Below are 15,056 nucleotides of genomic sequence, written 5' to 3' on the forward strand. Positions count from 1 at the left end.
AGTGCTAGCTGGTAGAATATTGCATTTCAAAAGGCAATTATATTCAGCTTACCACGCCCAAGTAACGAGAATTGTTAGTGAATTTAAGGATTTTGTCAAAAAAATCAAAGAAATTGGGTCAGTCACTTGTGACAATTTGACGGAAGTTGTGGGTGGGAAAAGGCTTCACAGTAGCATGAAAGAGGCCTATTTCCATGAAACTACCTATTATCCGATTGGAAATAATGGTAAAATATTGAAAAATGACGATGAGTCACATTACGGCAAAATTTTTCAATTGGATTCTGATGGTCGTGTACAAAAAGTTCTGAGAGACCGTGCTACCAGTTCGACTAAAGAATTGTTTGTTGACGAAATGGGAAATATCGTTGACATGAAAAACAATAACGCAACTAGTAATGTTGAACTAGTTTTACAAGTTAATGAATCGGGAGATGTTACGAATCTTTTCAACATTGTTGAAACTGAAGAGAAGAATCCAAAAGCAAATTTTGTGATCAATGAAGGTGGGTCTATTGAAACCAAAAACAAAACTGTATATTGGGAATGCAGTGATATTTGTAATGTTCGAACTCGAGCCATTGCAAAAGTACTAGCTTTCGTAAACGCAGTTGCAAATGCGAATGAAAAATCTTTGACTAAAATTTTTGACTCTGATTTGGACCTTTGCGAATTAAGAAAAGAATTTTGCAAAAAATCAAACGTGTCTATACCACCAGATGGAGACGAAATAGTGGTGAGAATAGTTCCGTTCCTAGGACACACTGCTTACTGCGCTGATAGCGAAGAGTGCCAAAGTTATTTGCGTGCTTTCGCTGAACTGGCTCCTCACTATTCGGGAATTAGAAATATTCTGAATAATATTTATCACATCAAAGCGTTACTCAACGCGTTAACTAAAATCTCAACTGAAATTGAAAGTGGTGATTACGAGTCTGTGACGAATGTCATGGCGGAATTAAGGAAAACCCTTGCTACACGTGGGAAAAATTTAAATAAGGAACAAAACGATGCTCCTAAAGGAAGCGTTAACGCTCCTCGGCCGAGTCTCGATGAAAGTGAAATCTTGAGTCTTTACGAGAATCAATTCGCTCGGGCAATGCTAAACACCAACGAGTTTCACGACACGCCCTGCGACTGCTGTTTAAGATTATTGAAAAAATCTGATTTAAGAGCAGTAGAAAAATTGGTAAACAGTGCTGTTTTTGATAACGAGGCCTATCTGATTTTAAGAGCTGGCTGGATAATGAATAATTCGGACGCTAGAGAAGCGGATATGCTTCTATGTCGTTACTGCGCTACGGATTTGGGAAAGGGTAAAGTTCCCATTAGATGTTTTCTGAACAACTTGGCAGTGGACAATCTTCCGCCAGATGTCACCAACTTAAACATGTTCGAGAAAGTTTTAATTCAGCTTGTGAAGCCCTTCCACACTGTGGTGCGGTTAGGCACTAAAACCAATTCCAACGTGAAGTTTGGTACGGTTAAAGCTTTAAAGGGAAGAGTAATTTATCTCCCAATACCAGTGGAAAAAAATTTGAAGATGATTCCCAAAACGTTGCCCAAAAATCACGAACTGCATATCTTGGTGAACGGCGTTCCCACTGCGGACAAAAAGGTTTGGCAGCAGGTTGTTTGCCTCGAAAAAGTGTTGAAAGCTTTCAGTGTGCTGAAAAAGATAAACCCTTTTTACAAAGACATTGATATTTCGACAATGAATGAGGAATATATTTGTGGCACGCAAGAAATTGATGGAAATGAAAATTCATTGACTCCAGAAGAATTACTGAGCGTAACAGATCCACTTGCGTTAATTAATGATGGATCTGATGCGTTGACACGCGCTTCCGCTGCGCTTCCAACAGAAGGACCAGCGGATAGTAGTCACGGCGTCCAAGGTGACCAAAACGCTTCGAACATGCAGGAGCAGGATGAAAATCAGTCTAGCCTTGCACCAGGCGACGCCTACAAAATTCTAACGCAACCCGAGGCTTTGTTGCGAAAACTTTCTGAAGGCGAAGCTAATGATCTGTACGATCATTACTCTATTCATCCGGTGAACGTCCAACCGCCGAAGGATTTATTGGGTGCTTACCAAATGAAGCGCGTCGAGGCCGAGCCGGTTAGCACTTGGGACAAAAAACTGGAATACATGAGCTTCGTTCATTTGTTCCCTCGGGGTCGCTTTGGCAAGCACGATGATAGACCATTTGGGAAAATAACGGAAACCGAGTATCGTTTATCCCGTATTTTGAACAAAAGTCCAATTTTTAGACGAGATTACGCCTATTTGTTCCATTCTTATCAAGAATGCGAAATGAAAGCGATTTCTAGCAGTTTGAACTACGTTCTTCGTGTTAAAAAGCCCATGCCAATTGGTGTTGAAAATTTGCTCAATCGAGTTGAATCTGGCGATAAACACTCTAAGAAATGGAAGTGTTAAAAAGGTGTTAAAACGGTGTAAACACCGTAAAAACACCCAAAAGAGTGTTTTATTACCTTGAGTTTTTAGAGGCCAATTTAAAGTGTAAATTCGGTGTAAAATAACACTATTAAAACACCGTTCGAAATTAAACATGAAAAATTATAATACTGCTGGTTTCTTAAATAAGGTCTCTCATTTATTTTTCATTAATGTCAATACAAACAGTAAAAAATTATTGAAAAACGTACTTGTTAAACCTTTTTTTAAAGATGATATTCATGAAAGAAAACAGTTTTATCCTTTAAATAAAATTAACAAAGAAATTGGTAATCTGGCGGTGTTGCACCTTCATAAAACTATGCTAAACGTGTTAGTCGACACTCTTACAGGTGTTAAGCGATACTCTTAAAAAACGAGACTAGGTTAGATACTGGCCTCACAGTAGGGCCAGCTTGAGAAGCCAAAGTGGGGCACTTGCTTTTGTGACATGTTTTATCATTATTTTGAGAAAAATTAGAGTACTAAATGAATTTTTTTTGTAAAATCTGTAGTGCAAATTAGATTAAAAACGTTTCTGGTGCTCGAAAAACTCTTAGTGAAAAGAGGTTATTAAATTTAACAAGAACGTCTATATCTACTGCTTGAATAGTATAGCCTCCAAAACTAATTTAATACCCTATGCATTTGTACGAAGTGAAAACTTTCTGCCTTTTTCAGAAGTTTATAAACCCGTAAAAATGACTATATACGCAACAACCCTCGCTTAAAGAGGTATAGTTCTGCATGTGAGAACTTTCCTCCCTATAGCTAGGTTATAGGTGATGAAGTTCTCTCAAGGAAGAACCCTGCTATGAATATAGCTTTGATTGCTAATAATACTGCGGAATGGCGGATAATCAAAATTTAATTAAACAGGAAAACCATACTCGATATTTGAGTTATGCCTCATGAGTGGTCAAAATGTAGCTACTATAGTGTTTTTACGTCATCAGTTTTGCTCTTAAGTCTAGGAAAAGTACTAGAATTTCTACTACTATCCTACCAAATAATCTCCCACTCTTAAAGGCGTTACGCGACACTCTGAAAGGTGCTATGCCGCACCCTTTAAGGAGTTGCACAACACTAATATGAGAGTAAAAATTCACTTTCAGTGCGATATAAGAGTTAAAAAGGTGTTAAAGTGCACCTCTGTTGCACAATTTTATACTTATCTTTGCCACCAATTGCTAAAATTAGTGTTATTAAACCCTTGAACACCTGTAACGGTGTCAAATTTGGACCCATATAAACTACTTTTAAAGGTGTTAAAGCACACCCCATTTTTTGAGTGTAAGTGTGATTATATCCCTTCAGGGGTGTAAATGTACACCTGTAACGGTGTCAAATTTGGACCCATATAAAGTACTTATAAAGGTGTTAAATCACACTCCAATTTCTTAGAGTGAAGAACTTGAGAGTAATTTAGCTACTTTCTTGGGTCATATTCGAGGAACAAAGGACTACTGGTATAAAGTTCTTAGGGACGTTTTGGCGATGATTCGGGAATTTGGTCCTCCCACCTGGCTTCTAACTTTTAATCCGGCCGAGTACGATGATATGGAACTGCACGATCACTTGAGGAAAGTGAATTCAGACGTTCCGGGAGTAGAGTCGATGACGGTGGCTGAATTGTTGAATTTCGACCCACTTAGCGTCAATTTGCACTTTCACAACAAAGTGCGGTCGCTGTTAAACAACTTTGTCTTGTGTAAGCAAAATCCAGTTCTTGGCATGATAGAACATCATTTTTGGAGGGTTGAATACCAATCTCGAGGTTTACCTCACTACCATATGCTTTTGTGGGCCAAGGACGCTCCAAAGATTGGAACTTCTTCGACCGAGACTATTTTGGATTACGTGCAAAAACACGTCACGTGTTCGATGCCAAGAGCATCGGTAAGTCCGGAACTACACCGACTGGTAAAAAAATTCCAAACTCACAAATGCACCTCCAGTTGTTATAAGAAGGTGAAAAATTCTAAAAAAGGATTGAAAGTGTGTCGTTACGGTTTCCCTCGAAACGTAACAAACATTGCTACTATGAATTCTGTTAGATCAGTTACTCGTCACCGTAAAATGAAAAAGGTGCAGAAACGACTGTACGACTTGCCGAGAAAACAGCACGAAGTTTTAATCAATGATTACAATCCTACGCTACTTTTGGCTTCCAAAGCCAACATGGATTTGCAATTTGTCGCTGACAAATCGGAAATAGTGGCAAACTATGTCACGGCTTACGTGACAAAGGGAGACCGGGCTGACATGGACCAAACTTTTGCCGAGTTAGGCAACGAAAGTTTGTCCAAAAAATTATTTGCCTATAGATTGAAATCTTTGACGTGCAAGCAAATAGGAATTTACGAAGCTCTCGATATGATGCTGGGCCAAGACCTTTTCAACAAGTCCGACAGCACTAAATTTATTAACACTAACTTAAAAGAAAACCGATCGAGAGTTTTGAAAGGTTACAAGGAACTCGCGCGATTGAGGGAAACTGACCCCGAAAGCACGGACACTTGCCAAAAAGGGTTCGTCGACGACAAATATCCGAATCGTCCTGACAGCTTGGAAAATCTTAGTTTGCGGGAATTTGGTCGGTTTTACGATTATGCGATGCGCTCTGAGGGTGTCGAGAAAAATGCGAATGTAATCCAGTTGAAAAACAATCTGGGTTTCATGAGAAAGAGAATTAAGCCGTACATAATAGAGCACTTTATTCACGACCCGATAGAGGAGAAAGAACAGTATTGTCACGCTCTACTCATCCTCTTCAAACCGTGGCGTGACGAAACTGAGCTATTGGGCGATTTTGAAACATACGCCGATGCTTTCGAAAACTCGCTTTCGGTGTTGAAGGACATGAGAGAATATCACGAGAAACTCTCGGTTTCCAAAGAAGTTGAAAAGAAACGGAAGGCTTCTAAAAAGGCGCAAGAGCCAGAAACCATAGTCTCGGAGACTGAAAGTGAGGACGATGAAAATGCCCTACAAGGGAAAGAAATTGTTATCGAAACCGAACACGCGATGGCTGATGTGGAAGCTGCCATGGAAATGAATTTCGAGACTGATGTTGAGAATGTGGCGTTATTAAACTCGGATCAAAGGCGAATATATGATCACATCATGGATCACTTCTCCCAAGAGGGAGAAAAATCTGGAAACAAGTGCCTTTTTGTGTCGGGACCTGGTGGCACTGGCAAATCGTTTCTTATCGACACTCTCGCTAACGCCGTAAGGCGACGCTTTCAAAATCCTGCTAGCGTGGCAATTGCCGCGCCAACGGGTTTGGCAGCGTTGAATGTTAATGGCGTAACGTTACACAGATTACTAATGTTGCCGGTAGATCATGGGCGTATTGCCGAATACCATTCCCTAAGTTCGGACAATATGAGCATTATGAAAGAAACTTTGGGAAATTTAAAACTGTTAATTATTGATGAAATTTCCATGGTCTCGTCGGTGTTACTGACTCACGTTCACTTGAGGCTGAACGAATTTTGGGAAATGAACCAACCATTTGGTGGAGTTGTATTTATCCTTGTTTTGGGAGACTTTTTCCAATTGCCTCCGGTTCAAGGAAATCCCGCGTTCGTCAAAATCACTTCCGAAGAAGCCAGACTTAGATTCAATTGCATCGGAGGAAGTGATCTTTGGAAGTTTTTTAAATACGATGAACTAACGCAAAATGTTAGACAAGCCAACGACCAAAGTTACAGCGACATTTTAAGCAGAGTTAGAATTGGAAATATTTCTAGAGCTGATGTTGCAACCTTAGAAAGTAGATTGGTTGCTCGAGGAAAAAACATCGAGGTGGCTATGGACCTTTTCATTAAACTGTCCAATGAAGGGTTTCACCCAATTTGTTTGATGCCTAAATTAGCCATGTGCGAAAAATTCAACGGCGAAATGCTGCGAAAAAACGGCGTGAAAGTTGAAGTCATTCCTTGCCAGGATAGACTCGCTGACTATGGCAAAAAAATGAATAAAAACATTTTGAGGAGACTTCAAAGTCTAAAAAACGAACCGTCCAAAACGGGCGGTTTGGAGAGCGAGTTAATTCTTTGCGTTGGCTGCCGTATAATGGTCAGAAGGAATATCAGTTTTGAAAAAGGCGTTGTAAATGGTACGATGGGTTTCGTAACTGGATTCAAGAAGGACGAACAAGGAAACGTTGTTGGTATTTTTCTCAGAGTAGATCGCGAACCGAATAACGACAACGACAACGCTAACACTGACTTTTTAGTTGAGAAAATTAGCGTCAAATTTTTGCTCATGACAAAGATTTACGTTAAGCGCTCCCAGTTTCCCGTCATCCTGGCATACGCAATTACGATACACAAAAGCCAAGGCATGAGTTTAAAATGCGCCATTATGGATTTGGGTCCGAATTTATTTGGAACGGGCATGGCGTACGTCGCTTTATCGAGAGTGACGTCCTTAGCCGGACTCCATCTATTACAGTTCGATCCGACTAAAATTAAGGCGGATGGACGAGCCATAATGGAATATAACAGGCTTCGCAAAAAATATAGGCCAGATATGCCTCTTTTGGAAATAACGGAGTCGAAAGAAAGTAGAGGTGGGAAAAGAAGTGCGCCTACACTATCTAAAAGCCTTTTAGAAGGCGAGGAAGTGAGATGTGAAGAAACACCGAAGAAGAAAAGGAAAGCCCAACAGAGTTTGGATAGTTTTCCCTTGAAAGGTTTAGCTAACGATGATCAAGTAACGTGCTATTCCAATAGCGTTTTGCAACTACTCTTATTAGTGCCGGAATTAAGGGAATTGGTTAAATCTTACAATGGATCATTCGTTGAAAAACCAGTTTTACGTTGCCTCCATGACACGATAAACGACATCGAGAGTTCTCAAGGAAGTTTCAGTCGTAAAGGGTTGGAACTGAGAATGGCTGTCGGAAATCATTTTACGCAAAACGTTCAACAAGACGCCAGTGAATTTTTGATGGTGCTCTTGACGACACTAAGTCAAGAAATGGAAGCCAATTACTCTAAGGTTCTAAAAGATCTTTTTTGGTCAAAGTCGCGAAACTTTACCAAATGCCCCAAATGTCAAGTTGAACAAAATTCGGAAAATATTGTTGAAAGCAACATTTTCAATCTTCCACTAGAAAACCGAGATAAAATTGATTGGAAATCTCTAGAAAAAAGGATGATATTAACAGAGGTGCCATGCGTATTTTGTAACAACCCAAAAATACAAGAGCGTGATGTATTGATATCCAGCGGGAAGTACGTATTTTTGTGTCTTCTCCGTGGCGATTACAAAGATGGTCGTCCAGTTAAGATTTCGACCAAAATATCAAGTTTTGAAAATCAAAATGTCACTTTGAGCAAGATGCTTTTTAAAACTAAAGGGGTGATTATTCATAAAGGTCAATCGTTGGCCGAGGGACATTATGTGAACTTTGTGAGAAAAGACAACGGCTGGTACGAGGTCAGTGATGCAATGATCAGAAAAAGGGAGAGATTCGTCAGTAACTTGACTGACGTCACTGTTTTGCTCTTGGAAAGAGTCCAGACACATTAACGGATCTAACGTGATTGAAGAATCCATATCAAATTTACCCCGGGTAAAGCTTAAAATTTCAATATTCGTACCAGAAAGGAGCATCATATCTGTCAAAGATATACTAATAGTTTCATATTCCCTTTAAAGTAATTTATGATTGGGTAAAATTGTTAATTCTCGAGCAAGTTAAAGGTTTACAATGGTTCGAGATAAATTTTGATGTTGCCCAGACTATAATAACCGTGAATAGGAGAGGAAGGAGGATTGTAGGGCCATGCTATTGTTACGAAAAAAGGCGATGATTCTTGAATTAATTTTTAAATTTTCTAGTGAAGGGTTTTGTCTTGCCCCAATGGTATTTCATGTAAAAATAAGCTAAAAACGTAGCCCCTGTTGGTAATGCTATGTGATTAAATTTAATTCTTTAATAAGCTGGTGATACTATTGAGACAAACTCATATTATTAGTTAACATTGAACAGATTTTTGGAACTGTGATTTAGACACTCGTACCCAAATTTTAAATAAATACTGATTAAAATTAATATATTCGAAGAGTTCTCTAAATATCAGTTTCGCAACTACCATTTTTCTCTTTTTAGCGCGCTATATTTTTTTTTTACATTAAGACGCTTATAATTTTTTTTGCATTAACAATTTCTAACCGTTCCAAAAAAAGCCCACGAGATTTTATAAACTAAATTAATTTAATCTAATATTATACTGTTTTCATTTCAACCCCTGTAGCGATGATTTTGTGCTTAAATATTATTTATTAATATAACCTTTTCTTTGTATAACTTATCAATAATGTGTACCCGACCCAATCTAATACCACTTAAAAAAATTATTTAAAAGTATCTAATAGCCATATGAACTTATTAATTTGTCCCACTAACTAATATCCTACTATTGTTGGAGAATTGGTTTTTATATAGTTTGAGAATTATTTCCCCAATTGCGGTTACCAATATATATATATATATATATATATATATATATATATATATATATATATATATATATATATATATATATTACATTACCCTTGTAAATAAAATAACTAAAACATTTTTTTACAATTAATATTCCAGGAAGTTTTGCATATTCTCTATGTGTTTCTCACCAGCTGGAGTAGTCTGAGTGACGGGTGGCATTGATTAAAACCAACAGGGGCAGAATTTGCAAAGCCTTTTGGAATAATTTTTTTTCTTCAAAATTTTATAACCTTTTCATTGTCCCTTTGGTAACCCACGCGCAAAACAATAATTGTCATGTTCTAGCAGCACTGTTTCCAAACTTAAAGCTAAGAGTTGCCTGACAAAATTTAAAAAAATTGACCCTCAAAATCTCATATTTAAATGAACATATAATAGCCAGTAAATGGTAAAGTTTTCGCGTCCTCCCCCTCCGCCCCTTTACATAACTAATATAACGATGAACAAAATTATTTCGACATAAATGCTACGAGCGATGCATATTTTCAACTTTGAAACATGCAATTTAAAGACTATTTTCGTACAATTACAAGCGTATTGTATCAACACGTGCCAGCTGCTAAGCTTCAACAGAAAGATAATTCATCATAGCCTTTACCAGTAAATTAAAAGTTTAAAACTACACAGCTAAAAAATATGATCATCATCATTATAAAAAACAACACCACAAGACTTCGATAGACAGATCAAGAAATATAAATATTCAACTTCTATGCCGAAACAACAGACACTTCAGACTGGCGTGTTCAAAGAATGAGAGCGACTTTGGATTAAAAAAAGCAAAGATATCAAAGAAATAACCTTCGTATTGGTTGAGCGAGTGTCTGTAGAACGTCAAGCTGTACCAAGGCCAAACAATACATGTCAATTATTTGGCTTCCCTGCATAATTATATAAAGGCTTGGCAAGCCTTGCCTTCAAGTTCATCAACACAATAGAAGTTCCTAACAGATATTCGCTAAAAAAAACTTTTTTGAACAAAAGTTGCTTCAACGTTATTAAAATTTAGAACAGCAATGGTTTGTTACTAAAATTATGTACTTTACTATGTTGGGAGTTTGGGCGCACTCCTGTAAGCCAAGCTTCTGGGCGACAAAGTTTTGAGGGAATAAGGGACTTGTCAGTATGCCTACCCTACAGGAACTGACTACCCCGTGTCCGCGGCTGGTGAAATACCCCAAATTCCCCCTCCTTCACCACCCGATTAAACCTCAAGTACTTCACTCGTAACTCTAAAAAACCCAACTGTGATTAACCGCATAATCACCTTGGACTTCAATTTAAATTTCCATCGAAACGCCTTATGAACGTTATTTTACGGACGTTTGCCAAACAAAACAAGCTCGGTGGAATTAGTAAAATAAAGCTGTCAATTAATGACGTTAAGCAGTAATGCTATCTGAGTTCAAAAGTAATAAATATAAAAAAATAAAATGGACTGGAGATCTCGCTACCAAACACAAGGCACATCATTAAATCTCTGAACTAAATTGCAGATTCTACATTAACAAAGCAAAACCAAGCGCGATGGAACCAGTAAAAAAGCTACCAATTAATGACATTAACCACTAACGCCATCTTAGTTCAATAGTGAAACACAAGGCTCCTCATTAACTGTGAACTAAACTGCAGACTCTACATCAATAAAACAAAACCAAGCGCGATGGAACCAGTAAAAAAGCTACCAATTAATGACATTAACCACTAACGCCATCTTAGTTCAATAGTGAAACACAAGGCTCCTCATTAACTGTGAACTAAACTGCAGACTCTACATCAATAAAACAAAACCAAGCGCGATGGAACCAGTAAAAAAGCTACCGATTAATGACATTAACCACTAACGCCATCTTAGTTCAATAGTATTAAATATTGAAAAAAAAATAAATCAACTGGATTGAAGATGTCACTAACGAAATACAAGGCGCTTCATTAACTCTCTGAGCTAAACTGCAGATTCTACACCAACAAATCACTACCCTTTTTAAAAAGCATCTTAGTATATTAGCAGTATTTTAACAAACTCCCCCTTCCCTTTTTTATACCTAAAATAATTTAACATTAAAACCCATGCTTACTATTTTTCTGGCTATTATATATTCTCAATTTTACAGTCCTAGAATTAAATGTGTATAAATATTTTTCCATCATCGAATTATTCACTTGAGAGATTAACAAAATGATTAACGTTTATGTTGAACTTTTCACACTTTTTAAGTCCAACCTTCACGTATGACTGTCTTTGAACATTTTTTTAATCCCTCTCATGTATTCATAGTGAAACTTACATTTTAGATTCAGTTAAAATTAATTATAGTTATTCATAGCTTTTCCTTGTTAAGGTCTATTTTTTGCCAGTTAGGACGCTATCACTAATTATCCTCAAAAGCCTTTCTGGTGTCCAAAATAATTTTCCGTATAAAGTTATGAATGAAACCCTTTAAAAAATACGCAACTATTAGCTTTAAACGTGAAAAACAAAATTTTTATTTACTGGAAAATAATTATAATGAATATCATTAATAAATAACAACCAAGGAAATATAATTCCAAATTGCGTGCTATAAATAGACGTAGCAATTATCAAACCAAATGTGTTTTTAAAATAAATCTTTAGCACATGCCAATAAAATAATAATAACTTTGAAAAAAAAAGTTTAACAAAAATATTCTTAAACCAATTTATTGTTTTAATGATTTGAAAGTAATTATTGAACAGCCATAACCTTAAAAAGTTACAATTTATATTTTATAAAATAAATAATACTATTAACCCTAACTTTTGTCATTAATAAACTACTGTAACTCTCATTTGACTTTATTTATCAAAGGTAAAATAGTTACCATTAGTTTCATAAATACTACTAAATAATTTGTTGATCCTATTATTTCCTATATTCAATGATAAATCTAAGCACAGTTCCATTTCCGAACTCCCGTAGTACGCTGGCTAATCATTTTTCATCTATCCCAATGGCTAAATCCAATTAAAATTGTACTTAAGGACAGAGCGAAAAATAAAATATGCCAAACTACCACACTATACGGAATAGAAAATCTTTTTAAGACGCGTTATATTTATATTATATAATTATTATGATATTGCCAGCTTTTCCAAAATACTACAAAACTGTATTTCTTTTCCCTCGATATATTGCCAAATTATTGCTAGTTGTCTTATTTAATGCCATTTTTAACAAAAAAAATTACTATTTTAGTTTCTTAAATTAGGTTAAAGTTAATCACAAAAGATGGTATTCTATATGTTGAATCTCGTGTAAAGGTTAAGAGAAATATCCGTTCTGAATAAGATCTTATTGACACAATTACATTGGAAATGGGGTTCAAAATTAGCGTGGAAGCAACTGGTATATTCTGGACTGGGTTCATCAGAAATAGACGAACTAAAATCTTTGTCATGACTTCACACCCTCGTATATCTACGAATTTCATCAGCTTAAATTAAGACTAAAAATATTGATGTGACGTCCCCTTAGCTACTGACTCTCAGTCTATTGAATGACAAACTATTTCCTTTTCTGCAGCTAGCGGGAATGAGCACTGAAATAAATTAATCACCACCGCATGTACACAAAATTAATAAAAATTAAGACCGAAGTAACAGATATTAATCAAAACGCGTCTTGGATTTAACCAAGACCTAAAAAGTATCGATAAGAACATGGTTAATCACTTGACTGAATGAGCAGATATTGAAACTTTTTTTAATTAAATCTTACATGCTTAAGAAAGTAATGTTACATCACCCTATTCCATTGAATAAACTTATTTTACTGGTAGTAAATATTTTCCCTCTCAATAATTTTAAAAATTTACTTATCTCGGGTTTTCGAGCACAATTCCATTCCCCGAAAACATTTTATAACTACATTTATTATCACTTTTAAGAGTTTTCGTGTGGAAAATACCATATAACTACAACATGACAATGACAAAACGATTTAGTCGTAGTCTGCTTTAGCCTCTGCTGCGCCCGATACGAACAAGGAGGATGTATAGTTGTATACCCCCCTTGATAGAAGTACGCCTTGTGCCATTCTCATGCCTTGTCTTTCGCTGGCCTCGTTACCAAGGCAATAGCCCACTCAATTACGCATTAAACTGCTCGAGAATTCTGTGTGAATTACTTTTTAAGGTATTCGTCAGCAAATAGTAATTGTTTTTGAGAGCATTCCTCGCCTTGAAATAGGACAACTACGAAATAATTCGACCAAATTGAAGTTTAAATATTCGAAAAAATTTTATTTTATAAATATCTTCTACCATTTCAATATCTATAAAACTGTTCTACCAAATGCATACAGAGTACTACTAGAAGTCTCTGGGGCTACTAGAAATACTACATTTTCTATAGGAAGATTCGCAGCGACAAGTTTATAAATCCCATTTTCCTTTAAAAACCGTTAATACATGTTCCTTGTTCCTGAAGATATACAGACTAAGTAGCGGAGTCGAGCCACAGCGTCCTAGATCACGCGACTCGGTGAACGCAGGCTATATTGCAAAATAACCAAGTCAGAATTTTCAGGCTACGACCGTGCTTAAGTTAGCAATTGCAACAAAGAAAATCAAAAAATTACGAATATCATGGACGCCCCTACTGCTTGCGAACCATAGAAACGCCATGGCATAGAACCGTGTGACCATTGTCTGTCGTACCGCTGCTATAGACCCTTTCTACGTAAAAGAAAGAGATGCCAATCCTCAGTATCGGGACATACGGGGGGGGGTTTGACCCCTCGCCGTCTCTGCTCCATTTATGATCTTTCCATCGAGCGAGTTTGAAGGCTAAGTTTTACCCCCGTGTCTTTCCCTCTAAGATATGTCAAAGTGGTCTATTACATAATTCAGTTTAACCAAGAGCAAAAATCATAACGTCCCCATTGAATGTGCTGCCATTGTTGAAATTTGCACTAAAATTAACAAAAAGTTTCACTATGGAGCGTACAGGGCATGAACGGGGGGATATGTTAGCAACCTATTAACGACACAATGTCATACACGTACTCTCTTAAAAGTGATAATAAATGTAGTTATAAAATGTTTTCGGGGAATGGAATTGTGCTCGAAAACCCGAGATAAGTAAATTTTTCAAATTATTGAGAGGGAAAATATTTACTACCAGTAAAATAAGTTTATTCAATGGAATAGGGTGATGTAACATTACTTTCTTAAGCATGTAAGATTTAATTAAAAAAAGTTTCAATATCTGCTCATTCAGTCAAGTGATTAACCATGTTCTTATCGATACTTTTTAGGTCTTGGTTAAATCCAAGACGCGTTTTGATTAATAGAAGTAATGATTTTAGAACAGTTAAAGGTGGCGCAGCGAGGGGCTATTCACTAAAATTTTCTGCACGCCTGTTTAGTACGGTACGATGTGGCTACTATTACGAGCCCTTGGGTCGCCTTGTTAATTTTCACGAGAATGATAACTTAGCGTAAGGTTTCAACTGATAAGTTATCGCTTGCTTTTTAAATAAAGACGGTAAAATTTTAACTTAACTGCCTTGTTTTTTATTATCACGAGTGTAATTCGCGAGACATCGACCGCTTTTCGTTCAAGGTTTGATGACACCTATGACTAATCACCTATTTAGATATCGCGCTCTCATAAAACGCACGAGGTTGACACCAACCCTTTAGACGATAGTTATCACTTGCGATAACTCGCTTAAAGGGAGGATGAAGTAGAAAATGAAGTGATTTTTTATTGATTCTTCTACTAATTTTAAGACCAGTCTGCATAGTGAAACTTTCAGGAAATACTTCCGAATGATTTTAAAATTCAAAATATGTTCAGATTTTAAGAATAATTTTAACTAAGGACCTCCGATCAATCGCGTAACGCCCTGTCCTTTTATTAACAAAATTCTCGTGGCACGTTCCGTGTCGAATGAAATTTATCACGAGATTTGATAAAATTTGCGCGCGACGTGATAATCGTGGAGCGAGACATGGAGCGTGCCACGACAATTTTGTTAACAAAAAGGCAGGACGTTACGCGATTTGGTCGTAAGTCCTTCTTTAATATTATCCTTAAAATCT

The 15,056-nt window shown here is 36.7% G+C and overlaps 1 protein-coding gene and 1 long non-coding RNA gene across 2 annotated transcripts; one reads left to right on the forward strand and one right to left on the reverse strand.

Annotated features, from left to right (window-relative positions):
• The first annotated feature begins 3,903 nt into the window (after positions 1 to 3,903).
• LOC149620891 (uncharacterized) lies at positions 3,904 to 7,460 on the forward strand. The gene is made up of 2 exons (XM_089853960.1): positions 3,904 to 7,186; positions 7,287 to 7,460. The coding sequence occupies exons 1-2, from the start codon at positions 3,959 to 3,961 to the stop codon at positions 7,311 to 7,313; spliced, it is 3,255 nt and encodes a 1,084-aa protein (XP_089710086.1). The 5' UTR covers positions 3,904 to 3,958; the 3' UTR covers positions 7,314 to 7,460.
• Positions 7,461 to 11,656: 4,196 nt separating this feature from the next.
• Positions 11,657 to 14,080, reverse strand: LOC149620892 (uncharacterized). Its single transcript, XR_016375201.1, has 2 exons — positions 13,589 to 14,080; positions 11,657 to 13,502 (listed from the first exon to the last, which is right to left on the reverse strand). It is a non-coding gene; the product is annotated as an uncharacterized LOC149620892 (long non-coding RNA).
• Positions 14,081 to 15,056: the final 976 nt, after the last annotated feature.

The sequence above is a fragment of the Phalangium opilio genome, unplaced genomic scaffold, assembly GCF_054372755.1.
Source record: "Phalangium opilio isolate 3A_F unplaced genomic scaffold, DU_Popi_V2 ptg000209l_1, whole genome shotgun sequence".
NCBI classification, from domain to species: Eukaryota; Metazoa; Arthropoda; class Arachnida; order Opiliones; family Phalangiidae; genus Phalangium; species Phalangium opilio.

Coding starts and splice junctions, on each gene's coding strand:
- LOC149620891 (XM_089853960.1), top strand. CDS start 3,959: ATGATTCGGGAATTTGGTCCTCCCACCTGGCTTCTAACTTTTAATCCG. Junction 7,187..7,286: donor GTTTAGCTAACGATGATCAA/GTAACGTGCTAT, acceptor TTGAAAAACCAG/TTTTACGTTGCCTCCATGAC.